Raw genomic sequence first — 24,968 nt, forward strand, 5'->3', positions numbered from 1 at the left:
CAAGACATGACTATTGAAGAATAATATTAATAATAATAAAAATCCAATCCAAGAGAAAAAGTGTATAATTATATCTTGTAATTAATATTGTTAATAAAAGCATAAATAAATAACAAGAACGTTTCTTTGAAGTTTGTTAAGATCAAAAATGACCTTTGATCTTTGAAGTCTCGAGTTTTCACTAATTTAGAAAAAATTTAATACATGTTCTGTGAATAACCAACGATATTTTTATTTTCAATAATGCTGAAGCGGAATATTGAGCTTGAAGTCAGCAAAATTTATATTTTTCAAAGACTTGTGACCCTTAAAGAAAATAAAATTTAAAAGACGTTGTTAGTATTAAATTGAATAAAAATATATTTACAAAGTACAAAAAAAAAAAAAAAACTAAGCATTTAGAAAACAGTGAAGAGCAATTTAATTTGGAAAACTCTTAAAAATAAACTCCCGAAAGTAAACTATAAATATTATTGACTCACAAAAAATAACAACTGTTATTATCAATAGTAAGTTAATAACAGTAAAACAAAATGGGGACATAAAAGTATGATAGTAAACATAAAGGTGAGAATGTATAATATCTTTCTTCTCTGCTCGGTCCTCGGTCTCGGGAAATATCTTTCCAGACGATTGCGTGTTATCTTAGCAGAGGAAAGTTGAATAGAGAGGTCAGACTAGTCGGTAGTCAGTAGTCGGTAGTCGACGATAAAGTCAAATGGAATTCAGAACTGGGGTGAGTATGAGGATACCCATCCGCCCGCACAATGCCGTGGATTCTTCATTGAAGAACACTCACACTTTAGTCTCTCGAACGACCGCCAAAATCGACCCGGAGTAACGTAATATAAGTTAAGACCAACCACTTGAACAGAAGCTGCGTCAACAAAGACGAATAGCTGATGTCGTTACATTACAATCAAGTAATTTAAGCATTACCAGTCTAGTCAGCGTTTAGTAATTAATTGCTACTGCAGTTGTACCTCTAAGTACAATCAGCTTCTAACTCTCGACGCTTTTATTTGCTCTGTTTTTTACCGGCGACTTATATATAAGTACAAACTTAATGTTTGGGTTAATTTAATTAAATATTAAGTTTAATCAAGACTTTCAACAAGTTATGCTTGTATTGTGCATTTGTCATTGTTTGTGTTTCATTTGTTTAATTGAATTGTTTTGTTTGTTTTCTCTGATCAACGCTTAGATTTACTTATATTCTAATTCTATTTATTAATCTTTAATATTCCTCTATTTATTTATGGAAAGAAAATACTTCAATTTTTTTTTAATAATTATTATTAAAGAGAAAATTTATAAAAAAATTATCTTTAAAAAATTTTTAAATTTTTAAAAGTTTAAATAATATTTTATAATTTTTAAATAATATTTTAATGGTAACTTTTTACGATTAAAAACTGTTAATTTGTTATTGAAGAATAAGCAATAAACTAAAAGCATGAGTATTAAATTTATCGGTCATAAACGGACGTAAAATAAAATTAATTAAATAGTAATTGATATAACAGACCATCAACTGTCGTAATAATCACGATGAAAAAAAAAACAGAACTATTTTAACGCGTCAAGTGAGCGATAAATATTTAAGTACTTTAAACACTTTGGTCAAGGCGAAACATATATATTTATAATAATAACAAGTGTAACTAAGTATGGATTAAAGGGTATAATAAAAAAGGTAAGCTCGATCTATAACAGAAGTAACCGTGGGAATGAGCAGCGGTCCGAAAGTTTTATAGACTCGTCAAGAAAAGTCTTTACATTTGAAGGAACGATTTTTCACGTGACGACTTCACATTCTTATATAATATATATTTTCCATTTTATTCCCTCGAATGTTCAGCGAGCACTCGAACGAGCAAACCAGCGAGTCCATTTGACGTCGAGAATATTAAAGTGAAAAAGTAAAAATGAGTAGCAAATAACTCGGATTTAACCAAGAACTCACGACCCAATAAGTTTTTTTCCATTCTTGGGGTATTTTATTTCATTTTTAGTTCCTTTGAGATTTTCGAGATCTCAAAGTCAACGACGTGTGGTGCTTTGGTGCCGGAGGTGGGATCAAAGCTCTACTCTGGGAAACGCTCCGTAGATAGACCGGCATAAGAAGCACCAGAAGTTTAAGTATAGAAGTAGAATGGAAGCTGTAGCCGTGGCTGTGCTCGTACCAGAGGCAGAGAGTAACATAGTAACAAAGTTCCACATACAAGAACCTCGGAAAACCACTTCTCAACGGATTCCACGGTGCTTTCAGAGACGAACCTCTTTACCAAAGGTTCCTAGTCCTACCTTCCACAAGAACGATCATTCCATGCTATTTCAGACGTAAGAGCCAACCCTTTAACTTATATACCAGCCCCGTACACGGAAAAAACGAGATTTAACTGTTTTCCATGTTGTATGGAACCTAGTTCCATCTATAGTGAAAAAAATTTACAAATGGTTACTACTTTTATGTAGATTGTATTAGGTACAGTTTTCGTTTATTTCAGTTCAATCCGAGATGGGGCTCAGAGCCATCTGAGATTTATTTGTCTCAGATGGTTGTCAGTACCACGCGCATGCTCGTCAGTCCCATCTTACATAGAAGTGGCGTCCATTTGGAATTTAACTAGAATCTATCTGCAGATGTATTTTGATTATCATTTTCAAGTGCATTTTGCAATCAAATATATATGAATAATATGAATGAATAATAAGTATATTATAATGAATAATACAGATTATAATTTTATTCCAAATCAAAAAACTAATCCTTAATAAGTTTAAAAAAAAATAAATTAAAAAAAAAATTTTTAATTTAAAATTAAAAAATTAAAAAAAAAAAATTTTAATTTAAAATTAAAAAAAAAAAAATTTTTTTATTTAAAATTAAAAAATTAAAAAAAAAAAAAATTTTAATTAAAAAATTTTAAAAAAAATTTAATTTCAGTGGTAATATTTTTTAAAATAAGATTTCGATGAATACCAATCTTCATCTTATTTTAAAAAATAGTACCACACTAGAATAAAAAATTTTTTTTTTAATTTCTTAATTTTAATTTTAAATTCAAATTTTTTTAAAAATTTTTTTTTTTTAAAACTTATTAAGAATTAGTTTTTTGATTTGGAATAAAATTATAATCTGTATTATTCATTATAATATACTTATTATTCATTCATATTATTCATATATATTTGATTGCTAAATGCACTTGAAAATGATAATGTAAAAATAGGTACTATCTGCAGATAGATTCTAGTTAAATTCCAAATGGACGCCACTTCTATGTAAGATGGGACTGACGAGCATGCGCGTGGTACTGACAACCATCTGAGACAAATAAATCTCAGACGGCTCTGAGCCCCATCTCGGATTGAACTGAAATAAACGAAAACTGTACCTACTACAATCTACATAGAAGTAGTAACCATTTGTAAATTTTTTTCACTATAGATGGAACTAGGTTCCGTCCAACATGGAAACCAGTTAAATCTCGTTTTTTCCGTGTACCTCCGTTTCTATTCACGCTTCCTTCCCTGCTTACAGCTTACTGCTACCTCTAATGTCGGATTTAATGCTCATATTTTGCATGCCTCTTAGCGCGAAGCGCGTGAGGTTGTGCTTTATACTCGACTCGTCAAGGTCAAGCAATTTTGTGATCTTTAAATATCACAACCATATTACACTTATACAATAATATAAGTAGATGTACACGGAGAAATCATTTAAATCAAACCATCTTTTACTTTCTAAAATCATTTCATGTAGCTATTTTGAAAAAAAAAACGTTTTGAAAAAAATTTTACGTGGACGTCCGGATGTCACCCCATTTTGGATGTACCAATGATTACTCCCGAACAAATTGATATTTCAAGACCGGACCTTTTTTATTAGTTTACGAATGCGATGAACTGGGTCCGTATTTCATATCAGTAGCCTAGTTTACGTATTTTTTTTTAAATTGAATTTTTATTAAAATTTATTACGATATAACCGTACAAAGACAAACGAATTTTTCTTATTTGTCACGTGAAAACTATGGCGCGACTTGATAAAGCTAGATTTTTTTAGACTGCGTACGCATATAACAAGAAAAAAGGGCGCTGATATTTAAAAAAAAAAAAAGTACTCTGTAAGAAATTACTTAATTATAATTTTCTTTTTTTTTATCAGTTACACAATTTATTTTTTCTTAAAAAATGAATGAGCGTTATGAGGCGTGCACTTTTGGATTTTCCAAACTTTTTTTTTATATGAATAAGCATTTATAATTAATACGCTGAAGCAGAGTAAGCCTCTTGAATTAATATTCGGCTTCAATTCATAAACGGCTGCCTACAATCTGGTGAAATCCTTTCAAGTTTTCAAAATTGTATCAGCGTGATAATAATTTTTTATTTAAGGGCTGAAAATATATTTAAAGTTAATTTTTGATAAAAATTTTAATGAAACTCGAATTATTATTGTAGGAAGTTATGGATAGGATTAATAATAAATAAAGTATTTAGGACAATATTATTATCCACATAGAGTGATTCAAACAGAATCTTTATTTTAAAAAGGAATCGTATCGAGAGAAGTGTCGTTACTTGACAGAGTTTAGTCGCAGACTAACTATAATGTCAAAACTATTTTATTGTGAGGTCTAACCCTCTGTATTGTCCTTAGTAAAAAAAAAAAACATTTTTTTCTTCTTAACTAAGACCGTAATATTTGGTTGTACTGTATAGTGTTAAATAAGGAGTCCTTTGTACAACTCAAGTACCTGAGGTCATAAAATCAAGCCTATACAGGCTTTCTTATTTTAGCTGCACAAATGTGCTTTAAATGTGTTTTTCACATTTAAAAACTAATAATAGAAAATACGTTATTTTTCTAAAATAAATATTTCTAAGAACTAAATATCTAAAATATAAAAGTAAAAGTTTGTAACTGGAATTTATTTTTGCTCAGAGAATCCAACAATTATTCTTGTATAAACAAATGAACATGTTAAAAGTCACCCAACTATTTCCGTCACACCTCCCGCGACCCTACCTACTTATCCCCACTCATTAAAACTTCCTATTTCCCCACGCTCTCGCTCGTACTTCCTTAAATGTTGAATATTTAAAAAAAAGTTTTTAATTAAATAATTGAGAACTCTTTAATGAATTTTTAATCGAATATTATCACTCGCTTGGACACAATAATTGTCAAGTTTATGAACTAAAACTTTGTACAAGCTAGCCCGCCCTAGTTTTAAATAAAAAAGGCAATTTTTTGCCTTGACCGCGGTTATACGATAAAAATAGAGACTGTGAAATGTAAATACCTTTGATGGATAGTTTATGAAGCTTAATTTTGAGTGTAAGTGCTTTCTAACCCTTTGGAAGTGGGTTTAATCGATTATGACATTGATCATCAAACGAGGCCACAATGGTCGCTCGGCTATCAGTGGTCGGTGTAGAGGTCCAAGTACAAGTATAACTGTACACAGAGGTAAGTGTACATAGTGTGTGATGTACACGGTGTTTCGGTCGATGAGCTTTAAATTGACTTGATAGTTTCCCGTCTTGGTCGCTCGTTCCCGATGCTCGGGCTATTAAACGCCATGACGCAGATAGTCATAGCCGCATTCGCAATATAAGTACAGGGGCAAAGATGAAGCGATGGAGAGTCCGGTGGCCAAACGGAGAAGAAAATGGACAGAGAAGGTCCCTGGAGTCGCTTTTCGCTTTGCATCCCCATTCCCGCAACGGATTGAGATCGTTGGAGGTGTGATGGCACTTATGATGCACAAAGCAGAGTGTTATTTGCCTTGGATACGTGTCACTCATGTGTGGGTCCATCTGCTGCGTTGGATTTCGACACTCTAAAAGGTAATCCAGTGATGTTGGTGAGAGAAGTAGACCACTGCAAATTCCAGATATCCGTACCTTCATGCCAGACGGTTTGCTGTACTCCCAAAAGCTCCGAAAGCTTTTGCTGTCTCTGACGCTTTCAACCTCAAGTAGAAGCTTTGTTGCGCCACCAGTCGACATATTTTATTTATCCATGTATATTTATATGCTTTAAGTTGGTCTTTGCATTTTTAAGTGCTGAGTAAACGTTTTCACGGTTATTAGTGACCTTGCTCATATTTACGTTTTAACTTTTTTTTGCTAATGCGCTTTTCTTTGCTGAATAATTGTTATTTTGATTAAAAGTTTTGAGATTTACGGATTAAATTTTTATTTTTTTTTAAATTGACTTTTACATTTGATAGAAATTTCAAATTTCGGTCGACTTATATTTTAATAAAATAAGGAGCTGATTTTCAAAAGGGTATCGTTTCATACTTTAAACGACCAGTTTTCTGAACTTATAAATATTAATTACTTCGAGAATAATGAAGATTTATAAATGAAAATCGAATTGCAGCTTCATAACCGATAGCACTTTATAGCTAAATTAAAAAAAGTTCAAAACAAATATTTATAATTGAAGATAACCAGTTTTTTGTCTGGATTAATCAAAAATGAAAAGATACCCTTTTGAAACTCAGCTCCTCAAATATTCTTTTATCTCTGCATTGGACATTTTTAAGGAAAGAAAAAAAAAACAGGATAAAAATTTTACAAGCAATAAAAAGCAGTGAGAGCACATATCGATGGGAGAGAGTATCATTAAAATGCCAATCTCGATTTTGAACTGCGGGTGAGTCTTTTGATGACTCTTCACCCCAGAATATGCAGCCGACCTGGCCATTATGCGAACATGAGAGCCGGGGGATACAGTAACAATTTATGAACGATACGCGGTTCTAGCGGAAACCTGGTCAACAGCACTCTATATGTATCGAAAGGATGTATTTATGCAAAATGTTCCCATGAAAAGCACTTTATCGGTGAACTTTACCAATATATATTTAAAAATTACTTTCATTAAATTTATTGGATCCTCATTAGTATCACACATCATTCAGACAACCTCGAATAAATCGATCATTTATTAATTTAGCTGATAAGTCTTTAGTGAAAAACGAATAAATAAAAATTGTTCTTAAGAATTTTAAATAAAAGGTTTTCTTATAAATAAAAAACAAGAATTTGTTATTTTAAAATTTTCCACGTCGGAAATTAACGTCGACTGTATTAGCATAAAAAAAGGCAGAGTGGTTTCTTTGTAAACTATAGTTATAACGGATTTAATTTTATTTTTATTTTTCCCGCTTTCTTTCCATTCTCTTTACTTTTATTATTTTATTTTTTTTCAACATTCTGTTCTCTGGTTCGGTATAACAGATTGCATTCCCGGTCGAAACCACGTTTGGCCATTACTGTCCATATCCACTAGCCAAGTGCACCCACGGATGCCCCAACAGTCGGAAGAACATTTATATCCGTATGCAAATTTTTGACTGGGTCATTTGCTAAGATGATAAAATCTCGTATAGAGAGAACAGAATAGAGATTTTATAATTTAAACTGCCAGCAGTCGGCATTCTCGTAAAAACACTTAAATAATACGTTTTAATGCCTGAATATTTAATAAGTGAGAACAGTTATGTTATTATTGTTTCCTTTTTTACACTTTTTCGAGGAAATTAAATGTCGAATTAAAAGAATAATATTATAAATTTAATAATTTTATTCCGTGGGATTATTAATTAAGAATAGGCACTGTTAAATAAATAGATTTATTTATTTATTGTCGCGGAAAAATCTAGTCTCCTGTCGAAAAATCGTAAACGTAAATGAGACTACACTGGTAACTTTTAATTAACTTTTACCACGAGTATTACTGTACTCGAGCTCGTTTTACAACAACAACGACAACTTCTTTAACGAGTTCAAAGACACTCGTTTGGATTTAATTTTCTTATTTTGTTGTTTCATTGTACTTTTTATGCACAAGACTCAAACTCCAGCTTCGTGTTTACTTTAATTAAAAATAATTAAACAAATACTTAGTCGCTTTTACTTTTTGGCTACCGGTTGCTCGGATAATTTTATGTTACAGTCTAGAACTTCTATTTGACGTTGATCTACTGAAGCATGGTTTGAATAATAATTTTGAAGCTTTTAATTTGAGTTTATACGCATTTGAAATCCACTCATAATTTAGATGAAAAATATGAAAATATATCATGTAAGCAAACTATTCGTAACGTGATTGGTCAAATATATCAGAAGTATGAAAATATAGATAATTCCATACCAACATTAACACGCGCGCTTGCGCGCGCAACGTAAACTAGTTAAAATAAAAATCAATTTTTTAATAAAAACTTCCGAATATTTAAAAAAAACTTTAAATGCCTTCAGAGCAAAAAAATTTAATTATTTCTGATAAATATTTGATATTTTCATAAATAATCTAAACTTTTGTCTCTCTTTTTATTTGCAAAAAAAAATTTCATTAATAAAATTCAAAGTTGTTATATGTATGAATATTTTTGTGTCAATATATTAAAAAGCTTCTTAAGAAAAATCCCTTTTTTTTCTTTTAATTATTTAATTAACAAAAATATCAGATTTGAATTTCAAGTCTTTATAATTTATAATTTTGATTATTGAATATCAAAAATTTAAAGAATTTATTAAATTTTTCACTTATCAAAAAATGTGCTCGATAAAAATTCCAGCGTAAAAGAGAAAAATTTAGATAAAAAGTATCGAGGATATTTGAAAGAATATTAATGCTTCAATAAATAATTGTTTATATAGAAAACATTTACCAATAGGGTCAGCTCGGCAATAACGTTATTGGTAAAGAATAAAAAAAAATGAGCGTTAATCACATCCTGACATCGATGAGTCGAGCACGGGTGTACCATCCTACCAATAACTGCTTCATAACTTGGACCCAAAATGCACTCGATATCGTGGCAGAAAATAAAAAACAAAAAAATCCAATGTAAAATGATAAAAAAAAAAAAACGGAAGAAGAAAGAAGTAGATATTTTTCAGTCGGGTTAATGGTTCTAGCGATATTGTTCAGTTTTACTTCAGACCCCCAACTCGCTCCAATTTAACCCCAGTATACAATAAAAATAAATCTAATAGTTCTGGTATGAAGATTACCCTCTGAAGAATAATTCCTGAGATGACTGACGTCTATTATTAAATATTTTCATGATATTACACTATATTGAATATCGGAGGTTATTATTCGGTAGATGTAATTTTAAATATGAGATGGAACAAAATTAATAATTCTTTGAACGACACAAAAGAGAATGACAAAGTAATAGTGATAAGTAGTAATAAGTTCCTCCGCGTTCGAGCATAAAATGTCTCCCGAGGTACACAATTTGTTACTTGTACTTAATATTATGTGCAAAATATTCTTACAATGGGGTCAAGTCGTTATAACGCGAAAATCAGGTCGTAGAAAATTTTTAATATAAAAAAAAATGAAATATTCTGGACTTTATTTGTACAACTCAAACTTTTGTGCAATATAAAAAAAAATAATAAAAATCTAATGTTTTTTTTTTTTTCTAATAATCTTGTTAATATATTTTCAGTTTAAATAAAATTTTTTATCAATTTGAGAAGTAATAATAACAATTTAAAAACTCAGCGTTAAAAGCATGTAATAAATAATTTTTTTTTTTAAATGTTTAGTTTTAGATGATAAATTCGCGCTTGTAATCTTGAGCGTCAGGTGGTAGCTGACGGTGTGGTTGATTGCGATATTAATAGTAATGGTTTTGGTCGACGAGACGGCGAAGGGGTAGAAGGTAAAACAGAGCGATGGCACACACATGTCCGCGGTGATAGGCGCGTGCATAGGGGCCGAGTCAGCGGGCAGGATCAACGGAGCATCTCATTAGCGTGAGGAATGGCCCGCAAAGACCACCAACACGGCTAATCCGATCTATTTCATCCACTGTAACTGATGTGTGTTGTGTTTAGTGTGTACAAAATAGTCCAGCCGCAGCCACAGTTGGATGTTGATGCTCTTACAGTCTCAGTTACCAAACACGCGCATCGCGTACTGCCCCTTTATTACCCTTTACACCGATCCGCTGTCTGCTCTACTGGTACCACTTTAACAATTGATTCCCTTTGAGATTATCATACAACGTTTAATTGTAATTTATCTTGTTCATTGATTTCCAACACGCCGATTCTATTTAATTAAACTATTTTGCTATTTATTACTTCGTATTATTTCATTAAAAAATAAATTCATTTCAGAGAAAAAATGTTTAACTTGAAAAATTTTATTATTCTTAATCAAATAAAAAAATTTCTCAATTTCTATTTGTAAATTTATTGTTTACAATTTTGATTTACGGTGCAACCTTGATATAATGAAACTGTAGGGAAATAGAAATTATTCGTTATATCGAGTTATTCGCAACAGCGAGGTTTGTTATATAAAGGTTAGATTAAACTCGATTCGTTATAACAAGGTAAGAAAATTTCCACTAATAAATAACAACTCATTTAAATCAAAACAGAATTATTTATTTAAAAGTCATAAATTGCTGTTTATATATAGGATAATTTGTAGGATACGTTATGTACATGGAGAGAAATTTATAGGAACCTTTTCAAAAATTATGGGAATGGTTCCTATAGTAAAATGATCATTATAGGTATCAATCCTATGCTCATTATGGGAACCATACCCATAGTTTATTGGAAACGTTCCTATACAATAATGGAATAGCTTGAATATATTATGGGAATGGTTCCTATAATATTATAGGAATGGTCCCTATATTATTAAAGTAATGGTTCCTATAATATTATAGGAATGGTTCCTATACTATTAAAGGAATTGTTCCTATAATATTATGGGAATGATGCACATAACAATAGAAAAATGTTTATGTTCATAATAATGAAGCAATCACTTCAAAAATATAAAGTAATTATTATATATATTTTTGCTAATAAATTTTTTTTTGTAAATAAAAATTGATCTTTCACTAAAAATTTCTTTTTCATAATTTTGAATTGTTTTAATCTTAAATTTTTTATTCCAACTCAGTTAGTATTGTGTTAGATAATATTGAAAAATATTGTAGCAATTCTAAAATTTCTCTACTAAAAGGGATATTTTCTCACTATACAATTAGAGAAGCAAAATAGATATGGAAATTCATTGTTTATTTTTACAATTTCATTTTATTTTTAAAACAAATTATTTATTTACAATACAGGCGTATCCTGTAACAATAGAGGCGTAGCCGAGGCCATCATATCACATACGTCAGGGCATCCAACATTCTGGTCGTGTGTTGTGTACTATTTTTCTTGCTCTCCAGCCGAAATGGAGAAAGTACGCAACCCCGGGGAAGGGGTTTTGCAAAACCGAGACGTAGCCGAGGTTTTGCCGGGGGTGAGGGGGGCGCCGCCCGACTTTTGCAAAGCCGAGGTCAAGCCGAGGTTTTGCTGGTCGGGGCGGGCATAATAAAAAAGTAAAAATTAATAAATAAAAAAAAAATAAGTTATTTTAAAGTTTACTAACAAATGCTCTCATTAACCCTTCGTCACTCGCGTCATGAGCAGATCGCCGCCTAACAACTACTCAACCTATAGAGACTCACTATAGTGCGAGCAAGAAACTAAAAAAGACGCGAATGACGAAGGGTTAAGAGAGATAACATGCACAGAACTCGTGACAAATATTTAAATTCGATTTAATAACAAAATTAACTTTTTTAAGTTGATTAAAAATTAGTTTTTGATTAGACGGCTAAGAAAGATTGAAATTAAATTATTAGAAGCTTGTAAAGTACATGAATTGTTTTATAAACATTGCTTTACTAGCTGTCAAAATATAAAAGAAAGCAAATAAAATTTACAAAACTTTTATATTATTTTTAAAAATTTTTATATAAATTATTTTTGCTGTATTATTATTAAATAGTTCATTAACAATAATCTAGTTAGAAATTACCTATTTTTATTTATTTGACATTTTTTGGTTAGTTCCTGCGCTGACACGTTACATACAGACGATGTTGTGACTGTTATATACAATTGAAACTCGCTGTATAGGCCGGTTGCGCCACGAAATGACGAAAGAAAGCGAGGTTCTATGCTGCCGGCCAGAAAATATGCGTAGCCTGCATGCGTTAGAGCAAGCCATAAAAGTTGCTCTTCCTGGAGTAAAGTGCGTCCAGGAAGAACGTACTTTCGGCTAGGAGAGCAAGAAAACAATATTAGTTATTCTACATATTTCAAATGATGTTATTGGGAAGCAAGTAAAATTATCGAAATTACTAATAATTTTAAATGCTTCAAAGAGGTCATCGAAGTCACAAATAACTTGAGTTGTAATGATAAATATCTCAATATTATTAGGCATTATCACTATAATATTATGGGAATGGTTCCCATGATATTATAGGAATGGTTTCTATAATATTATAGAAACTATTCCTATGTATTACGGGAACCATTCCTATATATTATGGGAATCATGCCGATATTACAGTTATAATTATAGGTATCGTTCCTATAATTATAGGAACCATTCCCATAATTATAGTAACATTTCCCACAAATGATGGGTACAATTCCCATAATTTAAATAATCGTTCCTAAAATGGTATAGGAAAACATTTCATTAAAATTATAGGAATGATTTCCACATTTTTCTCTCCGTGTAGAGGTTATAGGCAGATAAATTCGTTATATAAAGGTCAATAATAGTTTCTATATATATTCTGCAATGATTGAATTTTCGTTATAGTGAGGTTGTTTGAAAAATATATTCGTAATGTAATAGTTATTTTCGATACATATGCACAAAGGTAGACATTTTGACGGCTTGAAGTGACGTCACAAGTTTGAGGCTATGGGCGCATTCTTATCAAGACCGGGCTTTTTATCTGAACAAGCGTAGCGAGTCCGGATATAGTACGAGGTCTTGATAAGAATGTATCCATAACCTCAAACGTGTGCCTTCACTTCAAGTTTATCAGGGTCCCTACCATTAATCATAAAGTGTCGAAAAAAATTTTTTGTGATATCAATTCCGGTAGTTGGATTGATAGAACAATCAAAAATGTTTAATTATTTTATTTAAAGGCACAAGAATATGTCCCAAGAGATTAAATAACGACGGATTAAATGTATGTGATGTTAAGGTAGTTGTTGCGTGATAGGCATTTCAACAGAAAATTATGAATTTTTTTTTTATGGAAAGATAAATATATTAATAATTCACTACCAAAATTTCAGATCAATTGACCGCACCGTTTTCGAGTAATTAATTTTCGAAATTGCATCTTTTACACGTAGAGGTATAGAGAGATGGTAAAGTTAGTATGAAATCTTCTGTATCACTCGAGTGGGCCAAAGATTTCATACTAACTTTACCATCTCTCTATACCTCTACGTGTAAAAAATGCAATTTCGAAAATTAATTACTCAAAAACCGTGCGGTCAATTGATCTGAAATTTTGATAGTGAATTATTAATATATTTATCTTTCAATAAAAAAAATTTCATAATTTTCTGTTGAAATGCCTATCACGCAACAACTACCTTAAAGTCGTTTGCAAAATTCGACTGTCATTAAGATTTTTTTTTTATGATTTGTACTCCACCCAGCGTACGTTTATCAAATTAAAAGATAATTCGACTCATCTATAGCGTATTTTAGTAGTCGTGCAGAAATATAAAGACAGATAGAGAGAGAAAAGTTACTTTTCGATACTAGTGCGAGGCAAATTAACTAAACTATAGACTGTCAGAAATCATATTCTTTGCGCCCTGTGTTTGTTGCTCGAAAATCCAACTTTCGCGGTTGATATGACAAAAAGGTACATTTTACATAGACTCTTATGGGCAGTTCTGGGGGATTTTGAAAAATTCGTTAAATCAAGGAATTCATTATTTTGAGGCTACACTGTATTTAGAAATAATTAAAAAACGCAATTATGTAATTTTTATATTAAGGAAATATTTATTTAAGAATTCACTTAACTTAAAAAAAAAATTTGAAAAGAGAAATAAAATTTAAAATATCTTTTATACTAAAAAAAAACGTATTAGCCCATTTTTGTTCATGTTTGTTCTCATTAAGCCTCCGACTAAGTAGAACACATTGTGCAAAAATCCCCGGACTCTAAATATCGGGAAAATAATTCCTAGAACGTTGAAACTCTAAACTTTATTCATACGCTCGCTGCAACATACCCGGAAAAAAAATCGAACCCGTGACAGAAATAAAAGTTGCGATATTTTCCACGGTAATAAGCAAGAAGAGGAGCGTATGAGTGAGCTGAATTTATTGTAATTGGAATTACTTGTCAAGTCATCACAGAGAAAATGAAGTTTGAAATGGGGGTCATATTCGCTCTCGGTCCATTTCACTGTATCTGATTTCCATGATTTAACATTCCGATGAATAGCGGACATTTGAGAATAGCATACACGGCGGCGGTTCATCTGATGGTTCGTTTGTTACGTTTACCATTTGAGATTGCAATGCTCGAATCGAATTTCAATTAGTCCATACATCCACTCTAGAATAACATTCTTCAGTATAGTACGGCGCAACCTCTACCTCTGGCTATTTTTTCCACCAACTCAGCCCAATCCTTTTTTATTTTTGTTTTCGCGTCTTTTCCACGAAACATTAAATAAGCTCTGGCCCTTTGTCCGGATTTTAATGAGGTTGTTTCGTTTATTCTGTTTACCGGGATGATGTATTTCGCATATTTACATCAACTAAGAAGTTTAAATTGTGAATTATAATTTAAATATTTCATTTTAATACAATAATAATAAAATAACAATGAAGTAGGTCCTTTTCAGAGGTGGATTACTTTCCTCACTGTGTTACATCTTTGTTGGTGTTTTTTTCACTCATTCCGCTTCTTTCATCACATTGTTTTACCTTTTGTTTTATTCACAATATTCATCTTGTTTCTAATTATTTTTTCAGCCTGAAAAAATTTATTTTCACCCGACTTTTCATCTTTTATTAACTTATCAAAAACTGAAAGCGGATTTTGTTGAGAGGTTTGTCTCTCAGCGGATTTATCTGTCAAAAATTAATGACAAGAAATTTAAAATTTTGAATCATTATACAGAAAAAAATAACTGGTAGAAAGTAGAAACTATCGATTATTTTTTTTTCTCTACAATAATTAATCAAATAATTAAGTTAACTACTATAATTTATGATTGTTGAAATAATTTAAATTATTAAAAAAATTAATTACGCAAATTTTGAGGCATAGATTATTTAAGGATAAAATTCATGACGATACAGGATGAAAATAAATAAAGGGCTGGATATTTAAATTTCGGGATATTGAAGCTCACCCTTCATTAAATTAAATAAAGCTTTAATTACTTTTACGCAAGAGCCAAAAAACTGAAAATGGGAGACTCGAAATTAGTAAAAATAGTATAATTTACGAACTGAAGACTGATATATATCAAAAGTTAAGTACTTTAAAGTATTGAGGACAACGAGATAAAGATATAAGTACTAAGAGGAAGAATTATTAACATTAAAGTTTTCGACTTGGACATTTTTAAAGGGCAATAAATAAAGCTCTTGGCTGATGGTAAGTACACGCTAATTTATCACCGAGGCTAAATGTTTTAAATTGATGAACTTATTTCTATTTGATAAAGCTTAAGGCTAATATAAATTATAGTGATTTTGAGTTTTCGGTCCTACTTCTAATGGTTCATTCGTTAAACAATTAAACTTTTTTTGTGTTTTGCTCTGTTTGTCGTCACCTCTCTCTATCTTTTAAAAGTTTGTTTTCAATTCGCGCAGTTATAAAAGTTTTAGCTGCACGATATGAAAGTGAAGAAATCTCGGGAATATTTGATGCAAAAACGAGGGCCAATTTTACAAAACGCGTGTGAAAAAGTTTTCTTATGAATATGTTTAATGTTTTGAATAAAAAAATGACAAATTAGTTTTATAGTCAAGAAATTGAGGCTTTAGATTCTCGCTTTTGAAAATTTATTTTCATATATCACTTTAAGGTTTAAATTACTTTGACAATAATTTATATCAAAATATTTGTTGAAAAATAAAAATGATTTTTTAAAAATAAATTAATAATATAAAAAACATAGTGAAAAAATTTTTTATGCGAATTTTTTTTAAAAGAATAAAAAAATGAATTATCTTGGAATATTTTCAACTTGATTCTAATTATCAATTAAGTAATGATTAATAACTATTGTTGCTTAATTACTTGTAAACAATTAACACGTTAATTACAAACATACCTGAACCGCAAAGTTTGGCCATTTACTAAGTGCTAACGAATATAACGAATGCTATTAAAACTCAATCACTAAGCTCTAATTAGACAACACACAACCACAGCAAGTAATTAAAAATTTTTAATTAAATGAATAAAACACGAACAATAATAATAAATAATAACAAAAAAGTATAACAATTTATTCGAAAATGAGAATAATTATTCACGATAAACGAATACAAAGTGATTGGATTTTATCGGTTGTCATTTAAATTCACTTGATGAATGAATCAGTGTTTGCTTCAGAAAATAAATTGCATTTAAATTACGATATATACTAAAGTGAAAAAAAAATTAAATAAATATTAAATACGAGGGAAATCGAACAGCCGACAAAAATAGCACCGGTGAATGCCGGATACGTTGAAAATCCGAATAAGTGACGAGGTTTTACGCACTGATAGCTCTTGAATTTAGACCGATGAATAAATAAATTAATAAATAAATTATTGAATAACAACCAGACCCGGATAGCTAAAATACCACCGAATTTCATTGAACATTATTATCACGACGTATTTTAAGCCCGCGCATTTCATTTTATCAAAAAGTACAAGCAATTTCATTATACGAAATTTGATATATTGTATTTATCACATTCTTGAAAATAAATAATAATTCAATAACATAGTTTGATTTAAAAACTCTAAAGTATAAATTTAAATAAAAAGTTCACTGAGGAGTTTTGTAAAAAATAATTTAGCATTAAGTTTAATAGAAAAAATTTTAAAGTTTTATAGAGGAAAATATTCAAAGTTATTAATCACGAATTCGTTTAGAGTTCAGAACAAAGTGAATATAAATATAAATATAAAATAAGCTGGAATGGGGCTTGATTCCCTGGCCGAAAATCATCTGGCATTATCTTTCACATATATTGTAAATGTACATGGATATATATGAATTATATGGCGGTGTGTAGCATTTATATTATATATATATAGAAAGAGAAAAAGAGAGAAGTTATAGGTTGGATTGTATTCATTGCACGCAGTCGTAGCATACATGGATTGAATAATTGAGAATAATTTGAGAGAAGGTAAATTGCGGGTGACTGGCATGGGTCTGCTGGATTGGATGGGCAGTTCACTGGTCAGTTGATATGAGCGAACCAGAGGTAAAATGAGAACTACGGTATTACGATGTGTATCCTGGGAAAACGTGAGAGATTGCATTAGACAAACTCACCTGCCAGGATCAACACATCATTATCGATTCATTTTGTAATGACTGATATATCCTGGTACTGTATAATTATGCTTTTCTGGATCCTTTGATAATATTGTTACTGTTATTATCACAATTATGCTCATTATTATTATTATTATTATTATTATTATTATGAAAGCGCAGAATTAATTAGTGCGTGAAAATTAGAGGATGTTTTTAAATTAATTTATTGCATACTCAGTGATATTCTGATGATTGACTAGATTCTGATAATTGGCTGCTTGGAGCTGTCATTAAATCGATATTGAATTTACAATTTAGAACAGAGTTACAGAAAATTTATTTACTTTTTATTTAATTAATAATAAAATTAAAAAAAGTTCATTAATGGATTTTTTAAAAAATAAATAATTAAAATGATTAATTTTGTTTGAATAAAAATAAATCCAAAATTTTTAAATGTAATAATTTGCAAACCTGATTCAGAAAATATAAAATGAATTTTGTAAATATTTCAAAGTGATTAATAATTGAATGAATCATAAAGCAAGTAATAAAATGATAAATCCCGGTAATTAGTCGGGCTTAAAACAAGGTAACTCAAACCTAATTAGAAACATCAAACGATAAGGATTAACTCGAAAGTGGAAACACTAAAATTAGTTTACCGGATGTGGTGTAAGAACATGATAGTGAGCGGGAGTAAGAGACGTATAAAAGGGCTAGATTGGATACCGTCCTCCTGATGCAATATTACCGTGAATCCGACTACATTACGACTGGGGCCGGTTAAGTGACAACTGACTTGAGATAATTTTATCAAACTTGCTAATTTCTTTTACTCTTATTTACACTTCTAATTTAACATTTCCCGCTCAAGATTTATTAAAAATATAATTTCAGCGTCAATATAAATTTCACTGTCGCTCAACAATCTGTCATATACATAGCATTCGTTATAACGAGTAATTTAACTAAGCATAAAATTTACGTAACATAGATGTCATAAAAAGTGATTTACTACAATTGTAAGTACTAACGATAAGATAAAAACAGTTGTTTTATTCTAGTCGTCGTATTCGACGATAAGTTGCTCATAAAAATCAAAACTATTTCTTTTTTGTTCTTCAGCGTACGAAACAAAGCTAATAAATAAAATATTAAGCATAAAATTTATAATAAAAATAATTATCGTGCAAAAAAATTACATTCGAGAATTAGAGAGCCGGAGATGTAAAGTGAAGTGTTGAAAAGTATTCAAAAATAATTTGAGCAGATGGGAGGGTAATTGAGACAAAGAGATCCGTCTGATTTCTAAGCTGAATGAGCGTAGAGGGTTGGAGGGTTGGCGGGTGATACGAGAGATGGAGATAAGAATGGAATGATGTCATCTGTTATACTGGCAGTGGATCTTTAGATAAAAGAGTTAAGCAAAGTAAAGGCCAGAATAGGATAGGATTCGGTGGTTCCATTGGCTCGCACCTCGTTTCTAGATCTCTTTGTTTTATCCAGGTTTTTTCGCTCCATATATAGTCTATAGTCTCTTTACTGTGTCTGGGACTTGGAAGCTTGCTTGGTGAATTTTAATGAGTCTTGCGGCCCGCGGCTCTTGCCTAGATAAATGAATCCCGGGTTTTCTCTACTCTCTATTCTCTATGACTTTACGCTTATGACTATCCTTATCTCCACTCACGCTTATTTTTATCGCGTCGGGAATTTTTATATCTCTTCTCTGGTGAACGTACCTCTCATCCGTGATAAAATTTTTTATCAGATCTGCATCTCGGGTACGAAAAATAAGTAAATCTTGTAAAAATGACTCAGACAAAGTTCATGACCTAGTACAGCTTGGAATTTTAATTCGTCATGTCAGTATTGGCTTTGAAAATAACCTACTAGATCATTTATAATCACTTCAAATGAAAAAATTTATTATTGTGTTTCTAAATTATTTGCTTTAAAAATTCTTCAAAGTATTATTCATTTATTTATTATTATTATTATAAGTTATTAAATTGAAGATTAATAAATCTAAAGTTTTTTTTCAAATGCAACAATATCGCATTTCAAAGTAAAAATAAACTGGATTTACCCGCTATTCGACTGACACGTGGCGATTTCAATACGTGAGTATTGTATCAAATAAACTTTTATTAAATACTAATAAAGTTATAGTTGTGACAAAGCTTTCATTCATTCAACTTCCAAACTTTCATTTGTCGTTTATATTTCCATAGAATGTTTATCAATATAAACAAAGTATTTTCTCAAAAAAAAAAATAAACAAAAATTTTGTCGTTCGTAGTATAAAGTTTTAATAAAATAACAAAAATGACTCACCGGATGAAGATAAAGCATATTATTATGATTAATATTTTTCTGCGTCCATTTAACCTTTCGCAATATTTTTTCAGCCTTCAAATCAAAATCATCGTCCGTCGTGATTAACGGATGCTCCTCTGTCTCATTATCATTGTCATGAGTATAATCCGCATAATTATCATCAACAATAACAACACTCGAAGCCATTTTAACTTATCACAACACTAAATTTTCCAGTTAAAATAGCCCAAGTTTCATTTGAGCCGAAAAAATTAAACGCGTATTAGACGACTGACCCAGAACGATAAACACTGATAATACAAAATAATATTATACGTCGATTACTGAAGTCCACATACTCACTTTTACTACACTTCTAATGGATAAATGACCACACATTTATGTTTGAAGTTTTTTTTTTCACTACCGTAATAACATGTTTGTTTTGAATGAACTGTCTCAACGACAATCAACTTTACAATAAATACCATACTGGTAACCAATTACTCGGTAAACAGTAGAAATGAACACACCGGCCGTTGCATAATTTCGTTGTCTGAAAATATAAGAATATAAATTAATGCTTAATAAGAATTTTTTTTCTAATATTTAATAATATATTATATGATATGAAACATCCGTGTCAGTGACCGAAGATTGCTACTTCTTTGACTTCAATATAACTAACGTAAAACGTATAATAAATATGAATATAAATATAAATATATAAAAGATAGACTGAGGAAAACGCTCGAGGAAATAATTAGTATGAATCGTATAGTTTATTGCTTTTGAATTGAGATAAGCCCAAGGTTTTTTTTTTGTTATATAAATAAACACACATGTTTAATTATTACGAGAAAGTTTAAGTTAAGCAAAAATAATAATTTTTAGTTTTTTATTTTATTTTATTGTAATTATTTGTTTTTTGATTAAAATAAAATTAATGTTTGGTGATAAACGTACTCTTAAGATGAAATTAATGAAAGGAATTTTTTTTTTTTTTTATTAGAAAGGCCTGGTCTTGAAACTTTTTGTTATTACATAAATACCTTCGTAATTATTAAAGGTAAAAAAAAAATCATTTTAAAAATGAAAAATATTATTTCTCTGTAAACTTTCATATTTATCAAATAAAACTACATTAAATTCCCAGCAAATTAAATTTTGTATTTATTTAGCAAATGTATATTTGCTAAAAGTTAATTTATTTAATAAAAATATTAATTTATTAAAAATTATAAATATTTTTAATATATTTTAAAAAAGTAATTGATTAATTTTTTTTTGAATCTCGAAAATAATAACTTAGAAGAATTAATTGAAAAAAAATAGCAATTAGATAGGCCTTAACCCGAATCCTCGTTAAAATTTTAATAAAACAAGCTAATGTTCAATAAAAAATGTTTTTCACCAACTAGCAAAAAAAAAAAAACGATTGAAATTCCGCGGTTAAAAAAATGTTATCAAGAATAAAAAATCTAGAGCGTAGAGATGATGACCCGGCATCACTAACGAGAACGAAGAACGAGGATGTGGAGGTATAATATCCGCGGTGGGAGTGGAGGCGATGAATAAAGGATCACTCGCGGGTGTCGGTTGACGCACCATACCATTGAAACCCCAGTAACCAGTAACCGACAAATAGACACGAGCGAGACGACATTTATTTTGACACAACAGATCAGAGAAAGAAGCTCAGCCAGACTCAGACAGAGAACAAGGCGACAGAGCGGAGGAACGAGGGAGGACGACCGATGTATATAACCAGTGTGGTACAAAAAATCGTACATGGGTCATTGGTCGAAAGCTCGGTACGCACGAAGGGGTTGACGCGCTCGACACCCTACCTCAATGCTTCACTCACTCACTCACTCACCCTGCAATCCCTCTAACTCTGTATAGTATCTGGTTTTACATTCACACACATCCACATGACCGTATCAACCGATTATTACTGCCTCACTTGATGCTCTCGTTTTACTCCGCAGATCACTGCTATGATATATACCTATACATAACCGGGCAGGGGAATTCCCTCGTGAAACGCAATAAATATTTACGATATTAAAAATTAGATTGACGTTAAATGATTGGCCGAGATAAAAATATTTATACATATATAGAGAAATTCAGGCTGTAACTGTGTTTAATAATGTTTAAATGACCTCTGAACTCACTATTGATTGATAAAATATACACTACCGACAGAAAGTTTCCGGACAAGATGAAAATTTATTAAAACGATTATTAAAAATAAAATAAACCAAGAAGAAAGTCAATGACACGATTGTACACACTTTGTAAAATAAAATAGCATTTTCTTTATAGATCAAGTTAATTTGTTTATGTATCATATTTAAATTAAAAAGTAAACAAGAAGGTTGTCCGGAAATTTTCCGTCGGTACTGTATAATAATAGTAATAATAATTATCGTCGATTAAATAACTAAAAATGATTGATTCTATTTAATTTTGTTCATATTTTTCATTGAAACTTTAAGAAAAAATTTTTATAGAAAAAAGAAAAATCACTGAGTAGAAAATTTAATATCACAGAGCTTTATACTCGGAAAAATAATTATTTGCTAGCGTTTAATTAATACTTGTGATAATTATTCTGTCTTCCGGGCACTGCACCGAATATTATAGATAAACAGCCGACAATACCGTGGTGGACTGACAAGATGTGAGGATATTGAATCGAAAACTAGGTCGTAAACGTAATGCTAATGCAGGAGAAAGGAACCGAGAGTACAACCAAGTTCCTACTCTAGCAGTACCTGCACTTACTGATGCTACTAGTGAAAGCTAATACTATTTTTTTTCTCAACCGTAGTGACACAGAGACCGCGAGACACCTATTTTCGAAGATTGCTCCAGTTTCAGCTAGCTAAAACTGATGCAAAGGCTTTCACTTATTGTATAGTTAATATAAAAAAAATAAAATATGAATGGACTGTTAACATACCACTTGATGCAGAGAAATTGTGTGAGTGGTACATGAACTTTTTATGCAAAGTTTAAATGATAAAGTTCACTGTCAACGGTTATAGTGTCAAACTTTACTGAAATCCCTGATGATTTCTCGGCAGCGTTATTTTATAACTGACAGTTCAAGTGGAGAAAGGATTTTCCGTTGAATAACACGCTCTGGATGTACACACTCTTTTGTGACATTTTGACGTGACAACCGCATATTGGCACTGCAAAAAATTTATCAGTATTTTAAATTAATTTTTTAGTGAAAAAATATTCTTCATCGTTTAAATTGTCTGAAGTTTGAAATTATTTTAATTGAAATGTTGCATTAGAATTTTACGTTAACGTTTTGACGGTTTAAAAAAAAAATTCGATAAAAAATTAATTGCTTCATTTGTGTAAAATCAATTTTAAAAATTTGGATGAATAATAAATTAAATAATTTTAGGAGGTGCGAATAAGGTGAAAAGACCAAAGTAATCAGTTTCGACTATTTATTTTCATATATACGACATTTCGTCGGTGTTATTCCGATATCATCAGGTATCTTGAAAAAGTCTGTCAAAGAATTGTCAACACTCTGATCATTAGATAGCAGATTCCATATCGACGTTCTAATTAGCAAATTGTCTAACTCCATTTTAGAGAATCTTCCATTTGTACGAAAAAACAATTAGTTCAAAATTTACTATCACTTTATAAAACCATTTAATATCATTAATATCTAATAGAGGTATAATATTTTGGTTTGGATCATTCAAATAATTTATAATTGGACTATTGCTACATCAAAATGTTAAAAAATTACCCTCTAAAAAATAAGGAGTTAGACCAATTGCTAATTAGACCGTTTATATACTAATTTTATTCGTATAAATTTAGTCAAAAACATCGATAAATTACAGATCAACAAATATCCAGTGTTACAGAACTCTATTAATTTAATACAAGTTATTGAAAATTATTAATAGTAAAAAATTATTAATAAATACCAGACAACAACCTCTTTTCCACGCATGTTACTCTCAACTCACCTGATTTGCACTTCCTACAATTATTTATTCACAAAACCTGAAGATTTTCATAATAAATTAAATAAAATTATTTGAGAAAACAAAAAAGGTTATTGACCTCCATCGAGTACTAGAACTACAAAATAGGAACTACGAAATAGTATAGAGTAGTGGAACAGCAAGTGAAGCATGCAAGACGATTTATTCACGTAGCTAAAGCAAAACGTCCACATGAAACACTACTACCTTACATTACGTATAACGCAGAGATAAAGATACGTAAAAACTTTTAAAGTTTATATTTTCTATCCTCATACCATCAACTTCTGGCCACTTTCTTCATCCAGCTCCCGAGTTGTTTTAAATTTATATAGCTATATATATATTTTGTTTTTAAGCTTGAAAAACAATTTGCGAGACGAAAGTGCATACACATAAATGTACTTTGTTTGCTCTAAGGGAGCAATTAGGCAATGTCTATAAAACCTGTTTTTATTCGCTTAATTTACTTGTCGAATACAATAGCTCTTATTATAAGGGCGAAAGCAAGCTAAATCAAGTAATGGTAGAAGAATTTTATTTTATAATTGCTCTGGAACAATATTCCTGAAATGTTGAATTGAATTTTCTTACTTTTTTTTTCTTGTCAAGAGCTAAATAGTAATTAAATTTGTTATTTAAAAAAAAAAAGTTATTATTAAATATTTTATTCACAAAAATTAATTTATATCAATTGTTTTTTAAAAATAATAAAAAAAGAATAAATTATTATTTTAAAAAAAATTAACAATTGACATAAATTATTTTTTTTATAAAAAATATTTAATTATTAACTTATATGCTTACCAAAAAAAAATTATTATCTTCATATTTATTTCTTTAATTAATGACATAGTATTGACCAGTCTCAATACATTTTCATCAAAATTTTAAAATCATTGTCTAGACAAAAGTCTGGTTTTTTATAAATTTTTATCATTAACATCAATATTTTTCCCTATACTTTGGTTATTTTAATAAAATTATAATTACAAGGTAGTAATTACTTGAATAATTAATCAATATCAAGGGACAAATTAATGAATCTGTAACAATGACGCCGGCTTCCAACGGCCTCTGACGCCATCTTGATTTTTAAACTTCTGACATGCGCAGTAACTTTTCCTTCCACTTCTTCCCCGCGGCGCTAGTAGTAACTTCTGCATCTAAAAATGAATGCACTTATTATTATATAAAATATATATTG

At 30.2% G+C, this 24,968-nt stretch overlaps 1 protein-coding gene across 2 annotated transcripts in view; it reads right to left on the reverse strand.

The window, feature by feature from the left end:
• The window catches only part of LOC123273198 (venom dipeptidyl peptidase 4-like), a 158,043-nt gene extending 137,780 nt beyond the window's left edge, over positions 1–20,263 (reverse strand). Inside the window, exon 1 of one of the 2 annotated variants that reach the window (XM_044740518.1) lies at positions 19,746–20,263. In XM_044740518.1, coding sequence (XP_044596453.1) covers positions 19,746–19,934 — 189 coding nt within the window. In that variant the 5' untranslated portion in view covers positions 19,935–20,263. The remainder of the gene's footprint in view (positions 1–19,745) is intronic. The other variant, XM_044740519.1, reaches the window with a different exon arrangement.
• Between the last annotated feature and the right edge of the window lie 4,705 nt (positions 20,264–24,968).

Source organism: Cotesia glomerata, linkage group LG10 (assembly GCF_020080835.1).
Source record: "Cotesia glomerata isolate CgM1 linkage group LG10, MPM_Cglom_v2.3, whole genome shotgun sequence".
Lineage (NCBI taxonomy): Eukaryota > Metazoa > Arthropoda > Insecta > Hymenoptera > Braconidae > Cotesia > Cotesia glomerata.